Consider the following 22,068-nt stretch of genomic DNA (forward strand, 5'->3'; position numbering starts at 1 on the left):
ATTTAACGCAAGTATATTGGTTTTTATTTTTTATTAAATATTGAACGTAAGCTACTAAAAGTTTATCTTAGAATAACGATAATATGATACTTAACCAAATTAATTTGTACCTGAAACGTTGGGTCCAAGTTGTCTCAAATTGTTTTACAATTCCTCTTCGCCGCCCAGGGGAATAAAAGCGGGAAGGGTGCCCAGCTGTGGTCGTCGGCCAACTGGAGTTGCTGCTGTCTCCGCTGGGTCCTCTTTCTCCGCTTCGATCTCTTCCTTCTTCATGTCATCTTTTGGCAATATTACTTCCATCGGTTCTTTATGGCACCCAAAATACCGAGAACTGGTGGGTAAATCATCCTTCTTGGCTGGCTCCTTCGGTGTCTCCGGGATGCCCCGAGGTTTACTGGCAGTTTTGGGCCGCGATATGACCAACCGCTTCGATGGCGGCTTCTTGCAGAACACGCACTTGGACAACTCGCACTTGCCCTTGCGCTCCAATTCCGGGCATGCGAACTCATGACGCTTGTTGCACTTAAAAGAACAGGGGAGTTAATAGGTTATCACCGCAACAGTTTACCAACATACTTCGGCAGCCAGCGGACAGTACCCGCGAACAAAGTCAATGCAGATCTCGGCCTTGCGGCTGAGCTTCTTGTGCAGGTAGGGGCAGTCCTCTCGGACGCAAACGCCGCGCAAATAGTACCGACAGACGGGCATCTTCTCCAGGGTCACGTTATGGGACAGTAGGCAGTCGGGTTTGGTGCATTCGCCACGCAGAAAGCTGAAATTAGAGTATTTCAAGGAGGTAACCGCATGGGGGAATTCAAATCTAGAAAGCCATCGAAGATTTAGTACTCAACGACTGGTCTGGGACAAACCTGACACAGATGGCGACCTGCCGCTTGTCGTGCAGCTTGCGACACTTGCCGCGACTATGGGCGGCGCACTTGCCCAGTTTCTGGAAGATGGCACAAGGCACATTGGTCTTCACCAACGACTTGTTGAGCAACGTCAGACTTCTCTGCCTGGCGGTAATCAGGTGGGCTCGCGACACGTGATTAGTGGTGCGTATGAAGACATTCTGAGTCTTGGGTGAAGCCACATAGGTAAGACCGCCGATATCGATGCGTCGCAGGATGCTACGGTTCACGCTCATCTGGGGAGCCGCAGCAGCAGCTGCTGCGGGAGGAACTCTGGTGAGACGGCAGCCCGAGGGATCTAGGATAAACTTATTGCCGCTGACGAATAGTGTTCTGCCGGAAAGGGAACGCTTCAGGGTCCTAGGGCTCGCGGACTTAGTTACCCTTGCCGAACTGGCATCCAGCTTGGTTATCTTGTTCTTCGATATCTTCTTGTACATCACGCCGTGTATGCTGACCATGCTGAGGGACTTGTTGACGCCCAGCTTCAGCACCTGTGGCTTGGAGCTGTAAGGATATAAGGAAGATCAACTAGTGAAATAGAAATATACATTTATACATCTAACAGAGTCGCCTTTAGTGTTCACAGTCAGATGCTTCTTCCATTATAGACTAGACCGTACCTCAATTTCTTGCTGGACTCTGCTTCATTGGTGCGTCTCAGGGCATACTGGCCCACAAACTCCTTCAGAGAACGACGCTTCTTGACGAGTGGCGTACAGGTGAGCGATATGGAGCGCACTAGTTTGTACCTCGTGCGTTTGGCAGGCGGCTGAGGTGGTGGAGGATGGGGGGCAGAAACCGCTGGCGTGGACTTCACAGCTCCTTGGCGCACAATCTTTCGCTTGGATATGCTTACCAGTGGAGGCTGCACACAGGTTGACGCTGCCGGCGGAGCGATAGGCCTCACCGGAGCAGCTTTAATCTTTACTGGAGCCTTACGCACTAGACACGTGCTCGCCTTGCTGATGATCTTGGCGGGCGGGGGTGGGGGAGTGGCAAGGGGAGGAGCCACAGGCAAGGGAGGATTCTTTATGTAATTGAAGGCGGAAACCTGTTGCAGCAGGAGCTGTTCCTGCTGCTGCCACTGGAACTGCTCATACATGGCCTGCTGGCGCTGCAGGAAGTGCGGATTGATGTGGATCGCGGGCTGCGGCTGCGGTGGCGCCTGGAAGGCCTGGAAGGGCACTTGGAAGGGCAGCTGATGCGCAGTTTGACCTTGCAAATGGAAATTGGGATTGATGTACACCTTCCGCGTCATGGACGGCTGTCCCTCGTCGGCGCTCAAATGGGGCAACATGTCGTCACTTCCTTGGGATTTGGGATACCTAGCGAATGAATATTTGTTCCTATTTTTGGTTATTTCTCAATTTTAACACCTATTCAATGCTGTCTACGTCGTTGCCAGATGACTCAAGAAACTTAGTGTTGGTAAACGTTTCAGTACCATCGATGGCGGGAAAAATACTGGTGCTGTTGAATATACTACAAATACTAAAATTAAATTAAAAACAACTTAAAATTTAAATATAATAATAATAATTTTTAATTACCAATTACCAAGTATTTTTTATTTACAATTTTTTAAATTTAATTAAATACCGCTTAACTGTGGTCACTCTAAAAACGTTCAAGATTATTGTGAATGGCATCGGCATATGTTTGGCAAAACGTGGATTTCATTTGTCGAGAGCTTCTTTAAACGGCAATTTTGAATTAAAATGGGCAAGGATCGTGGCAGGGGACGCAGGAACCATCATTCCGGGCCGTACAACAAAAGCAACTGGCGTGGCCAAAAGAGGGATCGGCCCCAGAACAATGGAGGTGGTCAGCGCAACAGGTAAATGTACTATCCAATAAACAACCTTATTGTTAACCGGCTTTTTTTGTTTGTAGAACTACGCCACAACAGAAATCCACGTTGCGGGAGAACCAAGTGGGCATTACGGAGTTCACTAATCCAGATGCACCTGGTTTCACCGGCATTCTGAAGTCCCGCTTTTCTGATTTTCATGTAAACGAGATTGATAGCTCCGGCAGAGTCCTGGAACTAAATGATCTAAGTGTTCCAAAGGTGGCTATTGTGGGTTCGTATTTGCTAGCTATTCTCCAGACTTAAAGGAATTAATTTACACCATAATATTCCAGCTGTGGCCGAAAAAGAACTGGACAACTGGCGGGAGGAACTGAGGGCAGTTATTGGTCCGGATGTATGGCAGGACATAGCCAATCTGGCCGAGGCCAAAAACGATCCCAAATTGGATCAGAAGGTGGAGATTGATGTGACTACATTGGACAAGGAGCAGCGAACACAAGTACATCAGCTGATCAAGCAGCTTTACAAGGGTAAACTACTGTCCACCACCCTTGGCCAGCAACAGGTAAAGCCGAAGCCACAAGAAGAGCCATCCGCGGAGGAGGAGGATCCGGCTAAGGATGAAACATTAGGCCAGGAAGATCCCCAGGTTCCGGCGGAGGAGAAGAAAACCATAAGGATAATAAAGCCAAAGCCAGGACGCGGTTAGTAGTAACGATTAGCTGAAGAAACCCTTTCTAGTGATTCCATTTCTATAGGAGACAACCGCTGGAGCTTTCCCGCCGATTATGTGACCTTCCTGGTGCACAAAACCAATCTGGTTACCAGTGATGTGGCCTCAACTCTAGCCTCGCGACTGAAGTAAGTTAAAATCCACAGAAAGCCGGTACATATCTTGAAAAGACTTTGATTTCCAACAGCATGCGACCCTCGCAGGTCAACTACTGCGGCATCAAGGATAAGCGGGCAAAGACCACCCAGAATTTCTCCATCAAACGCCGTACGCCGGAGAGCATTTTGAATGCAGCTCGCTGCCTGCGGAATGTCCAGATCGGTAATTTTGGATTCCAGTCGAATACACTCAAGTTGGGCGATCTGCAGGGCAATCGTTTCCGTATCGCCCTGCGCCACATAGCAAAGGATAAACGGGGCGAGATCGAGCTGGCGCTGGAATCTTTGCGAGATCGTGGCTTCATAAATTACTATGGCCTGCAGCGATTTGGCAACAGTGCTAGCGTGCCCACCCACGAAGTGGGTGTGGCACTGCTTAAGAGCGATTATAAACTGGCCTCCGAACTGATCCTAAAGCCACGCGACTCCGATGTCGAGTTTATGCGTACAATACGCGAAGAGTGGTGGAAGAACCGCGACTCCGTGGCGGCAGCCGCAAAAATCTACGGCGACAAATTCATTGAAAAGAAGCTGCTGGACGGCTTGGCCAGATTTGGGGAATCGGATTACTCTTCAGCTCTTCGGCAGATACCACGGAACATGCTTATGTTATATCCACATGCCTACCAGAGTCTGATCTTCAACAGGATTGCCTCTAGAAGAATCAAGGAGTTTGGCTTGAAACTAATTCCCGGTGATTTGGTTTATGTGGAGCAGGATCAGTCAGAAGTCGCTGCGGAGCAGGAGCAGCCGACGGAGGACTTGGAGGAGAAAAAAGAAGAGGACAGTACTGAAGATCCTCCAGAACCTATTGAAGAGGACGAAGCCATCGAAGAGGAGTCTGTTTTCAAACGGAAAGTTCGCCCGCTAACAGCAGAGGACATCGCCAGCGGCAAATTTAAACTCTCCGATGTGGTACTCCCCTTGCCGGGACACGACATCACCTATCCCAGCAACGAGTGCGGTGCCTGGTACGAGGAACTGCTGGCCGAGGTGGGTCTCTCTTCGGATCAACTCAAGCACAAGGAGAAGACCTATGCCTTGGCTGGGGCCTACCGCAAGATGATCATTTCGTCCAGTGATCTCAAGTGGAACTTTAGGTTCTACAACACGCCAGAGGACACCCTGATTGCCTCCGACTGGGAGCTGTTAAAGAACATTCCAATAACACCAGAACCGGCAGAGGCTGAGGCCAAATTCCTGGCACTATTGCTGGAATTCTCGTTGCCCACGGCCGCCTATGCCACCATGTTCCTGCGGGAACTGTTAAAGCAGGACACTTCGTCGGCCTCGCAAACCCAGCTGGAAAAAGAGGCCATGTCTAGGGAGGAAGTGGAGGAAAAGAAGGTGGTAGCAGAGGATGAGGAGGCAATGGAGGTGGGCAAGGAAGCAGCCGAAGAGGAGGTACAGGAGGTTAAGGAGGAGGTGGAGGTGGTGCAGGCGAACTGAGATACCAAAAATCAATATGCTCGGGAAATCAATTTTACGCGCGCTTCGTATCCAACTTCAAAGCAACCACAACAATAACAATGCGCACGTGAGGACGAGGGCTGCTCTCTCGCATCCTGTGGCTCGCACCCTCTATGCCAGTCTCTCCCGCTCTCTCTCAATCCATGCCTAGGAGAGTCCTTTTGGTCCTGTCCCTTTGACTGCGATTCCATTCGTTCGGTGGCCAGCAACGCGAAAGCTCGAAACGACGCGCTGCGCAGTTTTTCCAGCTCAAAAGTCCAAGTCGCACGGTTTTCCCCAGCGTTCTAAATGAAGAACAATAACAATTTAATAATTAACAACAAATAACGAATATCTACGGTTCCTTCCAAAACAAAAAAACCCCAGACTCGATCGTGTTTATCCAGCGAAGGGATTTAAACCAAATAGATACCAGGAGGAGAGCCAAGGTACATTACCAGTTAAATGTAGCATTTAAACGTTTTGGGCGCGTATTTTGAAAAACCCAAATTATTTAGCCGTAAGTATTTTTTGCATTGGAATAATTGTTTATAATTAAAGAGCGGTCGACAACATTGAACTTAGAACGATACAGAACTGTACAATATTTTATTTTGGCCCTGCCAGCTTATTGATTTTTGTTGTGTGCTTGTGCTGAAATCAATCGATAATACGGTGTTAATACCAAGAGCAGGGTCCGGGAATGGGAAGGTGGCTGGCCGTAGGAGTAGTTCACATAGTGGTTTAGTGCGTCGGGGGTTTACAAGGGGGTGGGGGAATACCAGGGGGTAGTGGCATCAGTCGTTAAGGGTGCACGACGCTCCCCGCTCGTTATGTTTTTGTTTCGGCCCAGCACCTCCCCCCCTTTGGGAGTCCTCAAATTAATAAACTAAATGCTTGTTTTGGCGTCGTCGCTCCCCTTCGATGGGGGCTTCCCCCCGATCCGATCCAGACATGGATATTGGACATGTTATTGCTTGCGCGCGCACTCTTTGACTCTTTGACCAGCTCCCAGCAGCTGCGTCATAGTAGGAGTTTTTTGGCGTGGCTGAATTCGATTTTCCGTCGCCTACCACATGCCCCGTCAACCAAAGACCATACAGATAGCTTCCTTTTGCATTACTATATTATCCCCTGAATCCTTGGTTTATAAATGACCTTTCGAGACAAATCTCTGCCTTACTGGGATTTAAATAATTGATGCTTTGTCGAGAGCTTCAAAAGTCACTTCTTTGTTATATTTAACAATACAGGTTGTAATTTCCTCAGGTGTATTGAGAAGATATAAATTCCAATATATCTCTTTAAGATTCTCAATTACAGAATAAAGCATTATTTTCTAGAGATCAAAACATTGTTTTTATATTTTAAAATGCAATAGTTTGGTACATACAATCGAATTCTTAATTCAAAAAATTAATCGCTGGTATGATTTTTTAATATTGCATACGAATAAATTAATGTAACATTGATAAACGTTGCAAAAATTGTTTGTTTTGGAATAATAAAATCAATTTTGTATTTTAAGGAGACTATTGTAATTTACTGGCTCTAATAATTTAAGGAAGCGCTCTAAACTATCCTTTTAATTGATCATAAGTTTCTTTGTTTCATTTCTAAATGGTTGCGAATTAAACTTTATACTTAATTTGATTTAACGATTAAATTTGCTTTATAATATTGCTAAAATTAATTTTTAAGAAAATATTGGTTTGTAAATGTCGTGCATTATTTAAAGTTGCAAAAATGTTCTTAGCCTAAAAATTAAAAAGACTTGAATATTACGTTTTTTAGAGATGTTTTGTGACTAAATTATATTCCATTCTATATAACTATATCATCGATTTGTTCGTCGTTAAGGGCGCGCAGATTGCATTTGCAGAGGTAGGCCAGAATCCTTTTCTCCGCCTTTATGCGGTTGGCTTCTCCAAGCCCTTCCAACAGGGCCTCTATCCTCTTTTCTGCCCTAACGGGTGCAGTGGACGGGGCAGGATGAGGATTTGTGGGTGGCGGGGCTACTCCCGCGACGGCCAACTGCTCATCCATGGCTTCCTGTAGCGGATCCTCTTCGTCGTGGACTTCCTCGATGGATTTCAGGGAGTTTCGACTCAAATCTCCCGAATTTCGATGATTAATAGGATGGTGATGATGTTGCAGAAATTGGAGATGAGGCAGAAGGCTCCAATCGGAGCCAGTGCCTCCGGATTTTTCCTTGGCCAACTCTCGACGCTGCTTGGCCACCAGATGGTTCCAGCGACTGACGCAGGCATTAACTAATTGAAGTTATACAAATTTAACAATATTTATATAGAAAAACAAAGTATTTACCATCGGTATTCAAGGATGTTGAGATGCTGCCCCAGATCTCCGAGTTCCGCTTTTTATGGGCTTCATAGGGCGTGCTCCTTAGTTCCCGCTCATAAAGCTTGGGATTAGCCCTCACCAATTCTATAAGTCGCGTGTCGAACTCGGACATTTCAATATTTTCAAAGTAAAAACAGGAGGAAAGAAAATATGTAAATGGTCGACCAGGTGGGTGCCCACGAAGCCAGCTCCGCCGGTGATCGGGATGCGTTTGCGGTTCTTGTAATTGAGGTACTTGACCTTCGGGTACTTGCGGGGAGTACTGGTCTGCAGACTACGAATCTGCTCCTCCAACTGGGCCAGGAGCTCCCTGGTTCGCTGCAGCTCGGCCTTCTGCTCCCGGATCAGGGAACTCTGCGGAGGAGTATGACCGTTACTCTATCTGATAAATATGCCGCTACAAAAGCAGGGTGGTTCGACACATACCTGGGGGTGGCGCGAGATTCAAAAAGCCCACCTATCCGACCCGACTGTCGGCATTATTGATTTATTTATTGATTTTATCGTCTTGCAGGCGCTGCTGGCCGCAGAGATGGCCGCCGAAAACTATCACCTCAAGTGGGACTCGCACCTCTCCTATCTGAACTCTTCCATAGCCACGCTTTACAAGTAAGTATCATGACTGGAATCCCTAAAAAATAAATGTTTGCAATTGTTGTTAAATTGGAAAATGAGTTTTGTTTTTTAATACATTTTTATGTGACGACATGCCTTCATTTGTTATACATACAAAAACAATAATAGTAAGAAGTACCTTTTAACAAAGTTGGATTCTTTAATAATTTGCTTTGTAAAACAAAAGAAAACGTTTAGTGTCCACATTAAAGTTACAATTTTTCTGAAAAAGTTTACTATACTTCGTGATTCAATTATTATTTCAATAAAAAAATATTTAAACTTTTTCAAAATTGTTATAAAATAAATATAGTACACTAGTTATAAACAAATTCTGATGTTATAATTTCTATCTAGAAACGAGAAGTTTGCCGATGTGGTCCTGTACAGCTCGTACAACAGCAGCGGAATCCCTTCCGATATACCCACGGTGGGCATCTCGGCCCACAAGTTCATCCTCAGTGCTTCGTCCCAGTTCTTTGCCACCATGTTCGAAACGGCACCGATAACGAACCCCAACGGAGTGCTCTATGTGGTCCTGCCGCCGGATCTCAGCCATCGGGCCATCCAGATCCTGGTGCAGTACATGTACAGCGGCGAGGCCACCGTCTCCAACGACATCCTCAACGAGGTGCTGCGCGGCGGCGAGATCCTCAAGATCCGCGGTCTGTGCCGCACCAGCACTTCCAATGGCGGTGGCTCCGGCTCCGGCTCCGTTGTGACCACATCGCACCACCCGCATCCGCTGGCCGGACATCTGCATTCACGGGAGGCGAGCGCCATGTACATGTCGAATGGCACACGATCCGCCTTGCCACCTCCACCGCCGCCCCCGTCATCAACCATGTCGGCCCAACTTCAAGGCGATATCTACGCCAGCAAGCCAGGAGGATCCACACGATTTGGCCTGGAACACCACCACCCCCACCTGTCGTCCCACCTGGGCCACCCTCCTCAGCAGCAGCAATTCCGTGGTCTTGGTGTCTCGGTGATGCCCAAGGACTCGCCTGTGATCATAAAATCACCCAAAATGGCCGCCCACACAGGACTCCTCACGGTGGCCAGCAGCAGTAAACTGGGCATATCGGTCAACAAGGAAGTGGCTATCGATCCGGAAGACAAATGCTGCTTTGCGGCTCCCGGGCAGGTTGAATCCCAGTCACATCCACCGCCACCAACCTCAACGACAACCACTGGCGGGGGCGTAGGTGGAGGAGTTGGCGGATCAGGTGCCCCGCCATCCCAGCCCATTTCCATTTGCACAGAGGTGGGCTGCAGTAGTTGTCCCATGACCGCCGGACCAAGTGCTGATCAGGCCGAGACCACGCTTCGGAGGACGGATTACGAAGAGCAGGCACTTCGCGAGCGAAATGAGGTGGGACTGGTCTTTGAGCGACGCCTAAGGAGGGAGAGTGCCTGCGAAAGATGTAAGTTTATGCCAGTACTCCATGAAAAATTAATATTCATTAAAAAATGCCAATTCTATTCAGATAATGAGTATATGCAGTCCTAAAAAAATTATTTCTTCAACATTAAAGAAACCCTATTCGGTTTAAAATTAAATTAAATAAATTCTAATGACTTTTGTAAACCTCCATCAGCTCATGACTACTACGAACCTCCTCACTTTGAGCACGTGGTCCCATCCCGCCTTGCTGCCACACCACCGCCATCACAGCAACCATCACATCCGTCGACACTGCGACATCCGCACAACTTCCTCACCATCAAGCAAGAGCCGACCGACTGGAGCAACAACCCACCAAATGCCTCCACTGCGTCCAACAACAACAACCTGGAGGAGGGGCCACTGGGTTCGCCAAAACAGCCACTGGACTTTAAGATGACTGCCGTCAAGTTGGAGGTCAATAGGGACCGAGGAACACCCTCCGAGGAGAATGAGGAGCACACACTGCGTGACTACAACAATTTCAAACAGCTGCTTGTGTGCGAGATCTGCCAAAAGTCCTTCGAGGACACCAAGATGCTGGTCCGCCACCTGGGCACACATGCCGGTGATCCGGGAGGCGGTACGGATAGGAACCTCCTGCCATCCAGCGCCAGTGGGAGTACTGCCACCGCCTCCAGCAATCTCGCCCTGCGAACAGTCAAAACCTATGTGCCAAAGAAACGTCGCCGAGTTTCGGTAAGTTTTGATGATCTAACGTCCCATTGAGATCTAGAATGAATAAATGGTACCGTGAACTTATGCATATAAGTATATTTTTTTTGCAGCAACAGGAAAACAACATGGATCACGATCACGTCACCCTGCTCTGCGATTTGTGCTCCACGTAAGAAGACTTTTTCAAAATATCTTCAAAGTCCAGAATTATCTCTAATATTTCCCTTTTGTCTTTATAGATCCTTCGATACGCCTGCGGAGTGGGTGCGCCATATGAACAGCCAGCACACGGAGATCGAGTTGGCCATGTTCAACAGCAAAAAGGATGGCGAGCAGAAGGGGTGTGTGTCCTAAGGGCTAGCCAGAGCACTCTGATGAACTCTGTTCACTTGCAGCCAGCAGCAACAGCCGACGACCAGCAGCTCTTCCACAGTGTCCATCAGCCAAATGCAGCCAAAGTATCCCAGTTCCACCGCCACTCGATCGTCGCAGTCCCTCATGCTGCTCAAGATGAGCAACGTCGATGCAGTGGCAGCTGCAGCAACATCCTCCTCATCTCCCGGGCCATCCACCACACCGAATGCCTAAGTACACCCATGGATCCTTGGAGCAGAAACGCCAACATCAAAACACCATTGCTTCATACTAAATGTTTGACCTATGAAGGAGGTTGAAGATTTTGCGTCTTTATGAGATCAATCAGCAACATCAAGACACCATACAATTCAAGTCGTTCCAGAAATCAAAAAGAGGGATGTTTATAATGCAACAGCAAGAACCGTGATCAAAATGCAACCAGTTTGCATATTTTATAGAGCAACAAACAAAATACAAAATCACAAAAAAAAATTAACGAAACTGTAAACGAAACTTAGAATCGGAATCGTCAGGCAACGATGCAAAAAATTTGGAAACGAAAGCAAAATCAACATTTAACTCAAGTGTGTAGAATTTTTTTAAGTGTACGTATTTACTTAGTTTTAGCTACTTACTCCCCATGTAATTAAATATAGCAACAACGCGCAATTGATACGAAAAAGATAACTATACAACTTAATCATTTTAAATGTACGATTAATTTGAAATTCTTTTTTATTAGCGGACATTGACACAAGGAATTCTTTAAAAAATTCTTTCTTTTTTATGCAAATCATAAAGATTTAGACCGAAAAAATTCCAGTCGTAGGACCAAAAACAGCGAAGACATTAAATTACTTTTGATAAAGAGTTAATAATCATTCTTTATTACTTTCCATTTTATTTAAACTTTTTATTTTTCGAATGTAATAACTGATAAGTACTATTTTGTATGACGCTCTCGCGGCTTTATGATGTCACCAACTCTGTTGTATATGAACTTTTTTTATATTTTTTATAAGGCTTCAATAGACATTTCGAGAACTTTTTTGTACATAGATTAAGTTTTATTTAGAAAGTCCGCCGATCGAAACTTTTTGCGAAAAGTTAAAGAACTTAAATCTCTAAATGTATGTGTAGTAGTTGGAAGTTTAATTAAAAAACTTCCCCCAACCATGTATAAATATAATATATATATATTTACAAGCAGGCGTGATTATTAACAAACTAAGTAGATGTAAAAACAATGCAGGAGGAGACTGTTTCCTCCCCAAACAAATGGCAAATGTAGCAAAGCGTTTTAAATCGAAATAAACGTCTACGATGAGAAATCATTTTTAAAAGCGATACCGAAGAGCACCCAGAAAACTAAGAGTCATGTTGCGAAAAGCTCGTACTCGATTATTTGCCGGTTGTATAAATACAGAGCACCGTCGAAGAGAAATTTCAGTTTGGAATCCAACGTCGAGTTGACTTCAACAGTTAAGTGAATTTTTTGATTAAATTTTTGCTAAAAAAATGAGTACTACTAAACATTTTGCTAAAGGTAAGAGAATATGACGTGTTACCAACGGTAAGAGAGAAGCTTAAGTCAATCTAAAACAAGTTCTCCAACATTCCATCGACTTGATAAGCAACCATAATTTCACGACAATACACATACACCCATAAAAATTGTGATTTTTTGGTAAAAAAAAAAGTTTAATTAAATGGTTCATATACTGAGCGCGATATTAGTGCAAAAATTAAATATTTTTTATATGTTATCAATACATTTGAACATTTTTTATCAGTCAAATACTTAAAAAGTTGTTTAACATGATAAAATTATTAAATAAATTAATACAACTTTATCAAAATACGCATAATATTTACACTCCAAAAAGATAACGTATTACCTTTCCACGTCTGACCCACCAACTTTAAGTCAATGACTTGCTATTCGTTTGGGGATTTCATAACTCGATACGTGACTAATAAATATAATGATATGATCAACTTTTTTATTTATAACAGATTAATAATAAAACCTTCCACCATATGTTTCCAGAATTTTACTTAATATTAATAAATGTATATAATATAATATTTACACTTCAAATAGATAACGTATCATTATCATTGTTTGCCATTTCACGTCTGGTTCTATCAATTTTAAGTCAATGACTGGCTATTTCTTTGATACGTGGTTTTCAGAACTCCATAAGTGGCGTATCAATATAATGACATGATGAACTTTTTGATATTAAACCTTCCAGCATTTAAAATTTCCACTGTAAATCAATATTTTTAGGCTCCCCCAAGCCTGTGCTCCCGGAAGATGGACTCCTTCGGCTGTACTCCATGAGGTTCTGTCCCTATGCCCAGCGTGCCCATCTCGTCCTAAATGCCAAGAACGTTCCATACCACACGGTGAACATCAATCTTACCGAGAAACCTGAGTGGCTAGTGGACTTCAGCCCGCTGCTGAAGGTTCCTGCCCTGCAGCTGGTGGAAGAGAAGGATCAGCCCTCTCTTATCGAGTCGCTGATAATCTCCGAGTATTTGGACGACAAGTACCCGGAGAATCCCCTTCTGCCCAAGGATCCCCTGAAGCGGGCCCAGGACAAGATCCTGCTGGAACGCTTCAGCGGCATCATCAATGCCTTTATGAAGATCCGGCTGCAGGGCACTGGTCTGGAGGATTACTGGGTGGCGCTGGACATCTTTGAGAAGGAGTTGACCAAGCGGGGCACCCCCTTTTTTGGCGGCGACAAGCCCGGCTTCGTGGACTACATGATCTGGCCCTGGTTCGAGCGCCTGTCTGTGATTGAGTTCACGCTTCCTGAGGAGTATAACTTCGACGAGAAGCGCTTCCCCAAGATTACCAAGTGGATTGCCGATCTGAAGGCTGATTCGGTGGTCAAGTCCTTCTATGCCACTCCTGAGCAGCATAACGAGTTCTGGCGGACCCGCAAGGCCGGCAATGCCAACTACGATCTGCTGGCTTAAATCAATAATGTTAACATTAATTAAAAAAAAATTGAAATATTTAAAAAAAATATATAAGAACAAATTATTTAAAAGAAAATCCAAATAACAAAGACAACTAAGGAAAAACAATTCCAAAATAAAATAAAATATATTAAAAAGTTAAATACATTTTGAATATTAATAATTAGGACTCTATGAAAATTGGTTTAAATGAATTACTTACCAAGAAAGAATCAGATATTGCTGTTATTCAACAATAATCTTTTCTAAATTAGATTAAATTAGACAGCGATTAAGAATTTAAGCGATGCGTATTTAGAACGAATTTCTTTTTCTTAGTAGGTTCCACTGTGTCCAACAGGTTGGATATGTGTGTCAGCCGCAAAGGTTGCGCCGACCACCAAGTTCAACCGCGTAAGAAAAGCCATCCGACGAAGGGCAGCCAGCGGCACTTTATATACCCCTGGAATGGGAATCACTGTCATCACTTGCATCTCCAGATCAAACCAGAGCACGCACATCATGAGCAACGGCAGGCATTTGGCTAAAGGTAGGTAGATCCAGAACACCAGGTATCCCTGGATTATTAATATATAAATCTGCCCTGCCACTCACAGGCTCATCCACGCCGGATGTGCCCGAGGATGGTATCCTGCGGCTGTACTCCATGCGCTTCTGCCCCTTTGCCCAGCGCGTGCATCTAGTGCTGGACGCCAAGCAGATCCCGTACCACAGCACCTACATCAATCTGACAGAGAAGCCGGAGTGGCTGCTGGACAAGAATCCGCAGGGCAAGGTGCCGGCGCTGGAGATTGTGCGTGAACCAGGACCACCTGTGCTCACGGAGTCACTTTTAATCTGCGAGTACCTGGATGAGCAGTATCCCCTGAGGCCGCTTTATCCACGCGATCCCCTCAAGAAGGTGCAGGATAAGCTGCTGATCGAGCGATTTGGAGCGGTGCTGGGTGCCTTCTTCAAGGCCTCCGATGGCGGCGAACTGGAGCCCTTCTGGAGCGGCCTGGACATTTACGAAAGGGAGCTCAGCCGTCGCGGCACGGATTTCTTTGGCGGCGAGCAGACGGGCATTCTGGACTACATGATCTGGCCGTGGTGTGAGCGCCTCGAGCTTCTTAAGTTGCAGCGAGGAAAGGACTATAACTATGACGAGGTGCGATTCCCGCAGCTGGTGAGTTCATCTTGAGGATTCCAGACAGTACATACTTAGTACATTTTTTTTAGACTCCTTGGCTGGAGCGCATGAAGCGGGATCCGGCTGTGATGGCCTTCTACATGGAGGCCGAGGTTCAAGCGGAGTTCCTTCGCACTCGCAGCTTGGGTCAGCCCAACTACAATCTGCTGGTCAAGGATGCTTGATGCGATTGGTTTATTTGAATTATAAGCTTGGAATGAATAAAACATACAGGCAGTCCATAACCGGTTTCGAAGATTTGATCTTGGCATAACCAGTTTGCATTCTAGAGCTTGCCCTTGAAGGCTATATCGTACTGGGGATTGCCCATAGTCTTGGACTTTTGGAAATCGGCATGCAGCTGGACGTCTAAAGCTGTCTTCTGCACAGCAGCATCCTGAGCTACCAAATCGCGCCATTTGAGCTGCAAGAATGGGCATAAGATTCTATCTAGGGATATCTAGGGATATCATACTTGTACATACCAGCTTCTCAAATCGTTTGGCATCCAGCTCATACTTTTGCTCCGTATTGATTTTCATACTGGGAAAACGTTCAAACCAGGGCCAAATCATGTAGTCCACGATTCCAATGGTCTGGCCAGAAAAGTAGGGTGTTCCCCTTTTGGCCAGCTCCACCTCAAAAACATCCAAGGAGTTCTCAAACTTTTCGATAGCATCTGCCGGTGCATTGGGACTACAAGTCAGCACTGGGTAAATGGCACTGACCACAGGAGCAAAGCGTTCAATGAGAATCTTGTCCAGCGCTTTCTGAAGCGAATCCGTCGGAAAGAGACGTGGCTGAGGATGTTGCTGGTCCAAGTACTCCGCTATGATGAGGGACTCCACGAGAGTAGGTTGATCCTCAACTCCAGTTAGTTGCAGAGCGGGCACTTTACCCAGTGGACTGTAGTCCTTGTACCATTCCGGCTTCTCAATCAAATCTACGTAGATCTTGTGATGAGGAATTTGCTTAGCGGCCAGGAGGAGATTAACCCTATGGCTGAAGGGACAGAAGGCCATGGAGAAGTAACGGAAGACGCCATCTTCGGGCAGCTCGGGTTTAGTGGAACCTGTAAGTTCAATAAAAGGTTATTAAATGGCAATGGTCTGAGCAGAAACCCAAGTCCCAGTCGAAGATGAAAAGATATCGATTCGATGTGGAGTACATATATGGATTTAATGTCTTTCCGCTGAGCGGTTTCACAATCTCTGTTTAAGTATCTTGATTCCTGTCTATAGGATATACATGAGCCAGCTTTTGGATCCTTTACAAGGGCTCGAAGGCGATATCGTAGTTGGGCTTTGCCTCGTGGCGGGTACGCATGAATTTGGCATGGATCCTGGCATCCAAAGCAGTGGCCTTGACAGCCTCATCCTGGGCCGCCAGATCGCGCCACTTCAACAGATTCTGATAGCGCGTCTTGTCCAGCTCGTAGGGTTCATCCAGGGAGTACTTGAGGGCGGGGAATCGCTCGAACCAGGGCCAAATCATGTAGTCCACAATGCCGATCTTCTCGCCGCCAAAGTAGGGCGTTCCCCGCTTGGTGATCTCTTGCTCGAAGACATCCAGCGCGGTCTCGAAGTTCTTGATGGCATCGCCGGGAGGGTCCTTCGTAAAGAACACGGGATAAATAGCACTGACAGCGGGTGCCAAGCGTTCGATGAGGATCCTATCGAGTGCCTTTTGCAGCGGATCCTTGGGAAAGAGGGAGCCCTCGCCAGGATACTGCTCATCCAGGTACTCGGCAATGACCAGGGACTCAACCAGAGCGGGCTGTCCTGGCAGATGAGGCAATTGGATGGCCGGCACCTTGCCCAGAGGACTGTAGTCGATGTACCATTCGGGTTTCTCGCTGAGATCGATGTAGACCGTATGATGGGGAATCTTCTTGGCGGCCAGAACCAAACCGGCACGCTGCGAGTACGGGCAGAATTTCATCGAGTAGTAGCGCAGGATTCCATCCTCGGGAATTTCCGGTTTGGGCGAACCTGTTGATGGGTGATTTGTGACGTCAGGGGAAAGTTTTCCATTATGCTTGGGCTAAAATTAAATCTCTATCTGCGGGTAATTTACGCCTCTCGTGACGGGGGGTAGATAAAACGATGGAATCAATTGCCAGCTTTTTGCCGCGTCACTATCCCGCTGACCTTGATGTGCCCCCACTCACCCTTCTTGAAGTGCTTCCGCGGCAGGGCCATATTATTAAAAACTTTAAGATAATTCCTTAGGCGAGAAATGTTGGTAGAAAGTGTTTTCAATTTAATGTCGTTGGAAGGGGTCTCGTCGAACCTTATATAGTGGTCGCAGTCGCTGGACGGGCGAGTATATCGAATAGGTCTTGCGATTGTTGCGCGGTCCACTTTAAATTATTTAAACTTTGTACATTAAGCTAGCTGGAAATATAGATTATCTGACCGTAAAACAGGTGAAATCAAAAGATTACCATAAAATGTATATCTATTTAAACGGAAATATACTAAACTTTAAGTTTAAATTAAAAAATTGGTTTTTATGACCTTGAGAAAATTAAACAAGTTGCGTTAAGTACAACGATATTTTTAAGCTGTTCAAATCTGGTGGATATCGTATCAGTGTTTATTCTTCAATCACAATAATGCTGCCATGTATATGTACATTTAAAATCAATCTCCATAATGTGTACACTAAATGCTGGGGTCTATAATCATTAACCTGATGCCTACTCCAATTTAGCACGCTTGGCTGCGTTGCTGAAACAAAATGAATCAGATGTGCATTATTAAGTTTCCATAAACTTACTATAACATATTGTAGTCGGCGTTGCCCGCTCGACGGGAACTCATGTATTTGGCATGAGTCTGACCATCCAGATAGAAACACTTGACGGCACGATCCTGGAGCATCAAGTCGCGCCACTTAAGCTGGAATAAGAATTCCTTAATTATTTAGAAACATTGTTAGAATGCAGTCCACACTTACCAATGTGGCAAAGCGATCCGGATTCAACTCGAAATTATCACCAATGGTAAACTTCAAGGAGGCAAAACGTTCGCACCAGGGCCAAATCATGTAGTCCAGCATTCCCGGGCTGGAGCCACCAAAGAACTGGGTTCCGCGCTGTTTCAGCTCCTCCTCGTAAATGTCCAATCCGGCGTAGTGATCGGTGTCGCCCAGCTGGTCGGGATTGTCGTGAAGCACCAGCCGGTAAAAGGCGGTGATGAACTGCCCGAAGCGCTCGATCAAGATCTTCTCCTGGGCCTTCTTCAGCGGATCCTTGGGGTACAGCGGCACCTCCGGATACTTCTCGTCCAGGTAGTCGCAGATAATGAGCGACTCGATCAGCACGGGATTTCCCGGTTCCTTGACCAGCTCCAATGCCGGAACTTTCGAGGTGCTGCTTACCTGCGGGAACCACTCGGGTTTCTCGCGGAGATTGATGAAGATGCTGTGATAGGGCACGTTCTTGGCGTCCAGCACCAGGTGCACACGGTGTGCATAGGGGCAAAAGCGCATCGAGTACAACTTCAAGACCCCATCATCCGGGAAAAGAGGCTTTTTCGAACCTGCGAGGGAGACTTGCGTTTAATACCAGTCTTGGTTTTATAGTTTGAAATTTTGTAACACAAACCCGTGGTTAAATGCTGAGTCTCGCTCATTTCGGCAAAAATTTTATGGGTAAAAAAACTACCTGTTTTGTTTTTTTGGGAAGCTATCGGAATTTGAATTTGATAGAAAAGGAAATGCCTTTAAAAGAAGCCAAAAAAGATTGATTGTTATTCCCTATATTATTATTTTCCTGCACATCTGCACTTTACAAATTTGTTGAGTAAAAACAGCTTTTTTGTGCGAATTAGAGCTGAAAATAACATCGGCGATGTATCGATACATCGATGTTTTCCAAAACATCGTGGTTTTCAAACATCGATGTTCGATGTTTCCTCTTTACCCAGAAAAGTATCTTTGATTAATTAAGTAAAATAAACTAAAATATACGTTCAAACTGGTATACATTTCGACAAATATTGGTGTTGGCGGCGCTTCAATATGGAGAAGACCGCCAACGTTACGCCAAAAATTGCTCCAAAAATTGTAACTAGGAACACATTAACCTTATATCGATACCCTATATCAATACTTCGAAAGTGGATGAAAAAAAAAATAATTCTGTCTTCTTTCAAATAAGCATTTCATGGGTTTGATATCCTGTGTGCATCCCATCCACTTGAAACACTATAAGTTTAAACCAACAAATACCCAACGCCTATGTCTTGACTTTGTCTTTCAATTCGACAACCACTAAAAGTCGAACGGAAGCGTCATTTGGAAAGAACGCTGAAAATCACACAATATATACCAATAAGTTGTTTACAGTTTTTAGCTGCTGCTGATTTCGGCTTGGGTATGTAACAGTTTTATTCTCGAAAGTTAAATAGAGGAAGATCTCAGCAAGACGACTCAAATGACTTAACTATTTCCAAACAATCCTTAACCAAATCGCCTCAATGCCTTACTTCCTTTTCCTAGGCCCACCAGTTGATTGAGTTTTTGGACGCTGAGTTTTCCGCATGCTACGCTTGCGGTTCTGGGATTTTCGCTCCGTGTTCTCTTCGTTCCGCTTTTTAATGAACTCCAATCGCATGCGTGACTTGACAATCTGCTCGGGGCGCCGCATCTCCTTGTCGTTTCCTGTCAGACGTTTCTTAAGTTCCAACTTTACGTTGTGCCGGGCATGACGACTAACTGGATAGCGCTGGGCATGGCTTAGGGGCTTGGCGTTGTCGTCGTCACTGCCTGCATTTTCACGCTGCAGCTGGTCCTCAATCTTGGACTTTTCCTTCCACTCAGTATAACGACCTGTTTTGAAGGAGGCAGGAATCCACGCACCGGACTCGGTACGAATTTTGTTGGCTCGAGGATCTTGTACTGAGACCATTTTTTTCTTGATACGGTCCCACTTCTTAAGCCCTGGCTTGTGTTTTATATCCTGGGATGAATTGCGGTCCGACACAGAAAACTCGGCATTCTGGGCCTGTCGCTCAAAGGTGTTGATGGCCAGGCCATCCTCTGTGTGCTTATCCGCTGACTGATAAGGCACATAGTGCTCCTCGTCTTTGCTATTTGTTTTACGCTTCTTTTTCTTTGGCTTATCCTTATAAAGAGCGTCCATATTTTGGAGCCTCTTGGGAACAACGACCCTATCAAATGTATTGCTAATGGCTTCCTCGTCGGCAGTTGGCATTCTGGCCAAACTTGGACTTTTCTCTTCGGCGTTTTTCTTCGCTTCGTCGATGTCCTCGTCTGCGCGCTGCTGCCTGAACTTTTGAATCACTTCCGCATGCTGATTACGCTTTTCCTTCATTACAACGAATTGAGTAGACTTTTGCGTGGTGTTAAGTTCAAAAACGGTCTGAGAAGGTCATAACAAATAAGAAAATTACTCACATAAAAACGGCCATCAACTTACCCCACCTGGTCGGAAACTGCGCATTTTGACCAGAATATCGTGCTTCTCCTCATGCAACTTGCGCTCGTCTGCAGCCACCTTCGCCTGCGATTCTGTTGATTGTCCGTTAACCTTAGCAGCTTGTTCGAGAACAGGGGCAGCTGTATAGAAATCCTCCAGCGGTTTTAGCGCAAAGAACTTTATTTTCTTTACTCGTGCATTGGCATCAGTGGATGCTACTGGTCGGGTACTCAAGTATTTTTTGTAGGCGTTTTCGCTGGTGCGCAATACGCCAGCCTTCAAAAAGTAGATCAGTCGTTTACAATTTAATAGAGATCGCCTCTTGATTACATTTTGTACTTACAATGTGGTGGCTCCTCTTTATATCGGTCACTGTGAGATGCTCTTCCTCGAGTAAATCTTGCGGAATGGTTCCCAATGCCGAACTGTCGTTTATGTTAAATGGCCTGTTTAAGAACAAGTGCAGATCTAGTAGATGGGCTGTGTCGTCTGTAGAAAATATAGAGTATGCGGTCCCTGTACGACCAGCTCTTGCGCAACGACCCACACGGTGCACAAACAGCTTTGGTTTACCCGGAAAATGCAGGTTCACAACAAAGTCAAGACTGGGAATATCGATTCCGCGCGCCGCTACGTCTGTGACGATTAACACGGAAACCTTCTTGTTCACAAATTTAGCGGTGTTTATTTTTCGAGCAGCCGGGTCCAGGCTAGAGTAGACAGAGGCATTAGAGATGCCAGCCTCTGTAAGGATGTACGAAATCAGTTCCACATGATGCTGTGTACCAGCAAACACCACAGTTTGCGACTCCACCGGAATCACGTATTTAAGAAGAACCACAAGAGCTGTGTAGCGGTCGTCCGGTCGGCAATAAAGAAACTTCAGACCAAGTGCGTCTGGGAGCTTGGACTCGACGTCCAAGCGAATAAGGACTGGGTCGTTCAGCCCGGCGCGGGCGAAGTCCACCAAAAGTTTTGGCAGCGTGGCCGAAAACATGACCATCTGACGGGAGGACGGCAATCTGTGCAGCGTTTCGTTAAGCTGCTCGCCGAAGCCCATCTCAAAGAGTCGATCGGCTTCATCAAACACCACATATTCTGCGAAACCAATAGCATTAGTCCTTGCTTTGATGTCTTCGAAATGTAACCTTACCTATGGAATTAAGCTTTAAGTCCATTTCCACACACAAATGCAGAAAACGACCTGGCGTGGCTACAATAACGTCGGGGCACGTGTGTATGGCCGAGAACTGCGAGTCCATTGAGTCGCCTCCTAGCACCAAAATAGTTTTAAGCTCCATAAAGCGGCCCAGCTCCTTGATGAACTTGTACGTTTGCACCGCCAGCTCGCGCGTGGGGGACAATATCAGGGCACGGGCACCCTTTGTGGGCTCTCGCCGCTGCAACTTTTCGAAGAGGGGAATGAGGAAGCAGGCCGTCTTGCCGGATCCCGTCTTGGCCATAGCCACCACATCGCGACCCTCCAGAATCAAGGGAATCGTCTTCCGCTGGATGGGAGTCGGCACCTTGTATCCCCGCTTGGTTATTCCCTTGATAAGCTCAAAGCCGAGACCCATCGACTGGAAGCCACCGCTCTTCTTGGATTTGGGCTTCGACTTGAGAATGTCGTCGCCACGGCCACCGGCGCCACCCTCGTTGTCCAGCGAGGGAAACCCGGGTATTTCATCTGCCTGCTTTTTACGCTGCCAATTTGTATTAATACATTATTTATTCGATGCAATATTCTTGTTTTCTTACCATTTTTTCTTTTGTTGTGACTAAAACACGTGCAGAATCGTGTTTTTTCGATATATCGATATTTTCAGAAACTAGGCGACTTCGACTTTTCCCTTAACCTATCGATTATTACACTAACGCCTTACTGCAGCACTGCTTGCTTTCCGATTCAAGTAATTTATTTATAACGGTTTT

General features: G+C 45.8%; 9 protein-coding genes across 15 annotated transcripts; 4 read left to right on the top strand and 5 right to left on the bottom strand.

Moving 5' to 3' along the window:
* Window positions 1–26: 26 nt before the first annotated feature.
* Window positions 27–2,320, bottom strand: LOC119554924 (zinc finger CCCH domain-containing protein 3). Its single transcript, XM_037866029.1, has 4 exons — window positions 1,535–2,320; window positions 870–1,418; window positions 577–772; window positions 27–522 (listed from the first exon to the last, which is right to left on the bottom strand). Exons 1-4 carry the CDS (start codon window positions 2,209–2,211, stop codon window positions 145–147), a joined length of 1,800 nt encoding a protein of 599 aa, XP_037721957.1. The 5' UTR covers window positions 2,212–2,320; the 3' UTR covers window positions 27–144.
* Window positions 2,321–2,568: 248 nt separating this feature from the next.
* Window positions 2,569–5,105, top strand: LOC119555044 (pseudouridylate synthase 7 homolog). Its single transcript, XM_037866230.1, has 5 exons — window positions 2,569–2,751; window positions 2,808–2,998; window positions 3,060–3,431; window positions 3,486–3,588; window positions 3,648–5,105. Exons 1-5 carry the CDS (start codon window positions 2,633–2,635, stop codon window positions 5,065–5,067), a joined length of 2,205 nt encoding a protein of 734 aa, XP_037722158.1. The 5' UTR covers window positions 2,569–2,632; the 3' UTR covers window positions 5,068–5,105.
* A 273-nt stretch (window positions 5,106–5,378) lies between these two features.
* Window positions 5,379–11,862, top strand: LOC119555045. Of its 2 annotated transcripts, none has more exons than XM_037866231.1 (7): window positions 5,379–5,516; window positions 7,946–8,040; window positions 8,404–9,473; window positions 9,648–10,192; window positions 10,282–10,340; window positions 10,411–10,512; window positions 10,567–11,862. In XM_037866231.1, exons 2-7 carry the CDS (start codon window positions 7,964–7,966, stop codon window positions 10,757–10,759), a joined length of 2,046 nt encoding a protein of 681 aa, XP_037722159.1. In that variant the 5' UTR covers window positions 5,379–5,516; window positions 7,946–7,963; the 3' UTR covers window positions 10,760–11,862. The 2 variants fall into 2 exon arrangements, with proteins under 2 accessions (XP_037722159.1, XP_037722160.1); XM_037866232.1 differs by having other exon boundaries at window positions 5,465–5,587.
* On the bottom strand, window positions 6,849–7,570 carry LOC119555050. Its single transcript, XM_037866242.1, has 2 exons — window positions 7,396–7,570; window positions 6,849–7,340 (listed from the first exon to the last, which is right to left on the bottom strand). The coding sequence occupies exons 1-2, from the start codon at window positions 7,541–7,543 to the stop codon at window positions 6,892–6,894; spliced, it is 597 nt and encodes a 198-aa protein (XP_037722170.1). The 5' UTR covers window positions 7,544–7,570; the 3' UTR covers window positions 6,849–6,891.
* A 103-nt stretch (window positions 11,863–11,965) lies between the features above and the next one.
* On the top strand, window positions 11,966–13,550 carry LOC119555049 (pyrimidodiazepine synthase). Its single transcript, XM_037866241.1, has 2 exons — window positions 11,966–12,074; window positions 12,822–13,550. The coding sequence occupies exons 1-2, from the start codon at window positions 12,047–12,049 to the stop codon at window positions 13,517–13,519; spliced, it is 726 nt and encodes a 241-aa protein (XP_037722169.1). The 5' UTR covers window positions 11,966–12,046; the 3' UTR covers window positions 13,520–13,550.
* Window positions 13,551–13,917: 367 nt separating this feature from the next.
* LOC119555046 (pyrimidodiazepine synthase) lies at window positions 13,918–14,935 on the top strand. Of its 2 annotated transcripts, none has more exons than XM_037866233.1 (3): window positions 13,918–14,051; window positions 14,119–14,687; window positions 14,741–14,935. In XM_037866233.1, the coding sequence occupies exons 1-3, from the start codon at window positions 13,970–13,972 to the stop codon at window positions 14,873–14,875; spliced, it is 786 nt and encodes a 261-aa protein (XP_037722161.1). In that variant the 5' UTR covers window positions 13,918–13,969; the 3' UTR covers window positions 14,876–14,935. The 2 variants fall into 2 exon arrangements, with proteins under 2 accessions (XP_037722161.1, XP_037722162.1); XM_037866234.1 differs by having other exon boundaries at window positions 14,119–14,669.
* On the bottom strand, window positions 14,764–17,019 carry LOC119555048 (pyrimidodiazepine synthase). Of its 3 annotated transcripts, XR_005219854.1 has the most exons (4): window positions 16,861–17,019; window positions 15,176–15,762; window positions 14,923–15,114; window positions 14,764–14,870 (listed from the first exon to the last, which is right to left on the bottom strand). XR_005219854.1 is itself a non-coding variant. In XM_037866240.1 (3 exons), exons 1-3 carry the CDS (start codon window positions 16,889–16,891, stop codon window positions 14,977–14,979), a joined length of 756 nt encoding a protein of 251 aa, XP_037722168.1. In that variant the 5' UTR covers window positions 16,892–17,018; the 3' UTR covers window positions 14,871–14,976. The 3 variants fall into 3 exon arrangements, 2 of the variants coding, with proteins under 2 accessions (XP_037722168.1, XP_037722167.1); XM_037866240.1 differs by lacking the exon at window positions 14,764–14,870 and having other exon boundaries at window positions 14,871–15,114; window positions 16,861–17,018; XM_037866239.1 differs by lacking the exons at window positions 14,764–14,870; window positions 14,923–15,114; window positions 15,176–15,762 and adding an exon at window positions 15,844–16,681.
* Window positions 17,020–17,265: 246 nt separating this feature from the next.
* LOC119555047 (pyrimidodiazepine synthase) lies at window positions 17,266–18,532 on the bottom strand. 3 transcript variants are annotated; one of them, XM_037866237.1, is made up of 4 exons: window positions 18,301–18,532; window positions 17,652–18,235; window positions 17,472–17,593; window positions 17,266–17,414 (listed from the first exon to the last, which is right to left on the bottom strand). In XM_037866237.1, the coding sequence occupies exons 1-4, from the start codon at window positions 18,326–18,328 to the stop codon at window positions 17,402–17,404; spliced, it is 747 nt and encodes a 248-aa protein (XP_037722165.1). In that variant the 5' UTR covers window positions 18,329–18,532; the 3' UTR covers window positions 17,266–17,401. The 3 variants fall into 3 exon arrangements, with proteins under 3 accessions (XP_037722165.1, XP_037722164.1, XP_037722166.1); XM_037866236.1 differs by having other exon boundaries at window positions 17,266–17,422; XM_037866238.1 differs by lacking the exon at window positions 17,266–17,414 and having other exon boundaries at window positions 17,471–17,593.
* A 528-nt stretch (window positions 18,533–19,060) lies between these two features.
* On the bottom strand, window positions 19,061–21,960 carry LOC119553560 (ATP-dependent RNA helicase DDX54). Its single transcript, XM_037864004.1, has 5 exons — window positions 21,895–21,960; window positions 21,290–21,839; window positions 20,480–21,234; window positions 20,137–20,412; window positions 19,061–20,079 (listed from the first exon to the last, which is right to left on the bottom strand). Exons 1-5 carry the CDS (start codon window positions 21,895–21,897, stop codon window positions 19,180–19,182), a joined length of 2,484 nt encoding a protein of 827 aa, XP_037719932.1. The 5' UTR covers window positions 21,898–21,960; the 3' UTR covers window positions 19,061–19,179.
* Window positions 21,961–22,068: the final 108 nt, after the last annotated feature.

Source organism: Drosophila subpulchrella, chromosome 3L, assembly GCF_014743375.2.
Source record: "Drosophila subpulchrella strain 33 F10 #4 breed RU33 chromosome 3L, RU_Dsub_v1.1 Primary Assembly, whole genome shotgun sequence".
NCBI classification, from domain to species: Eukaryota; Metazoa; Arthropoda; class Insecta; order Diptera; family Drosophilidae; genus Drosophila; species Drosophila subpulchrella.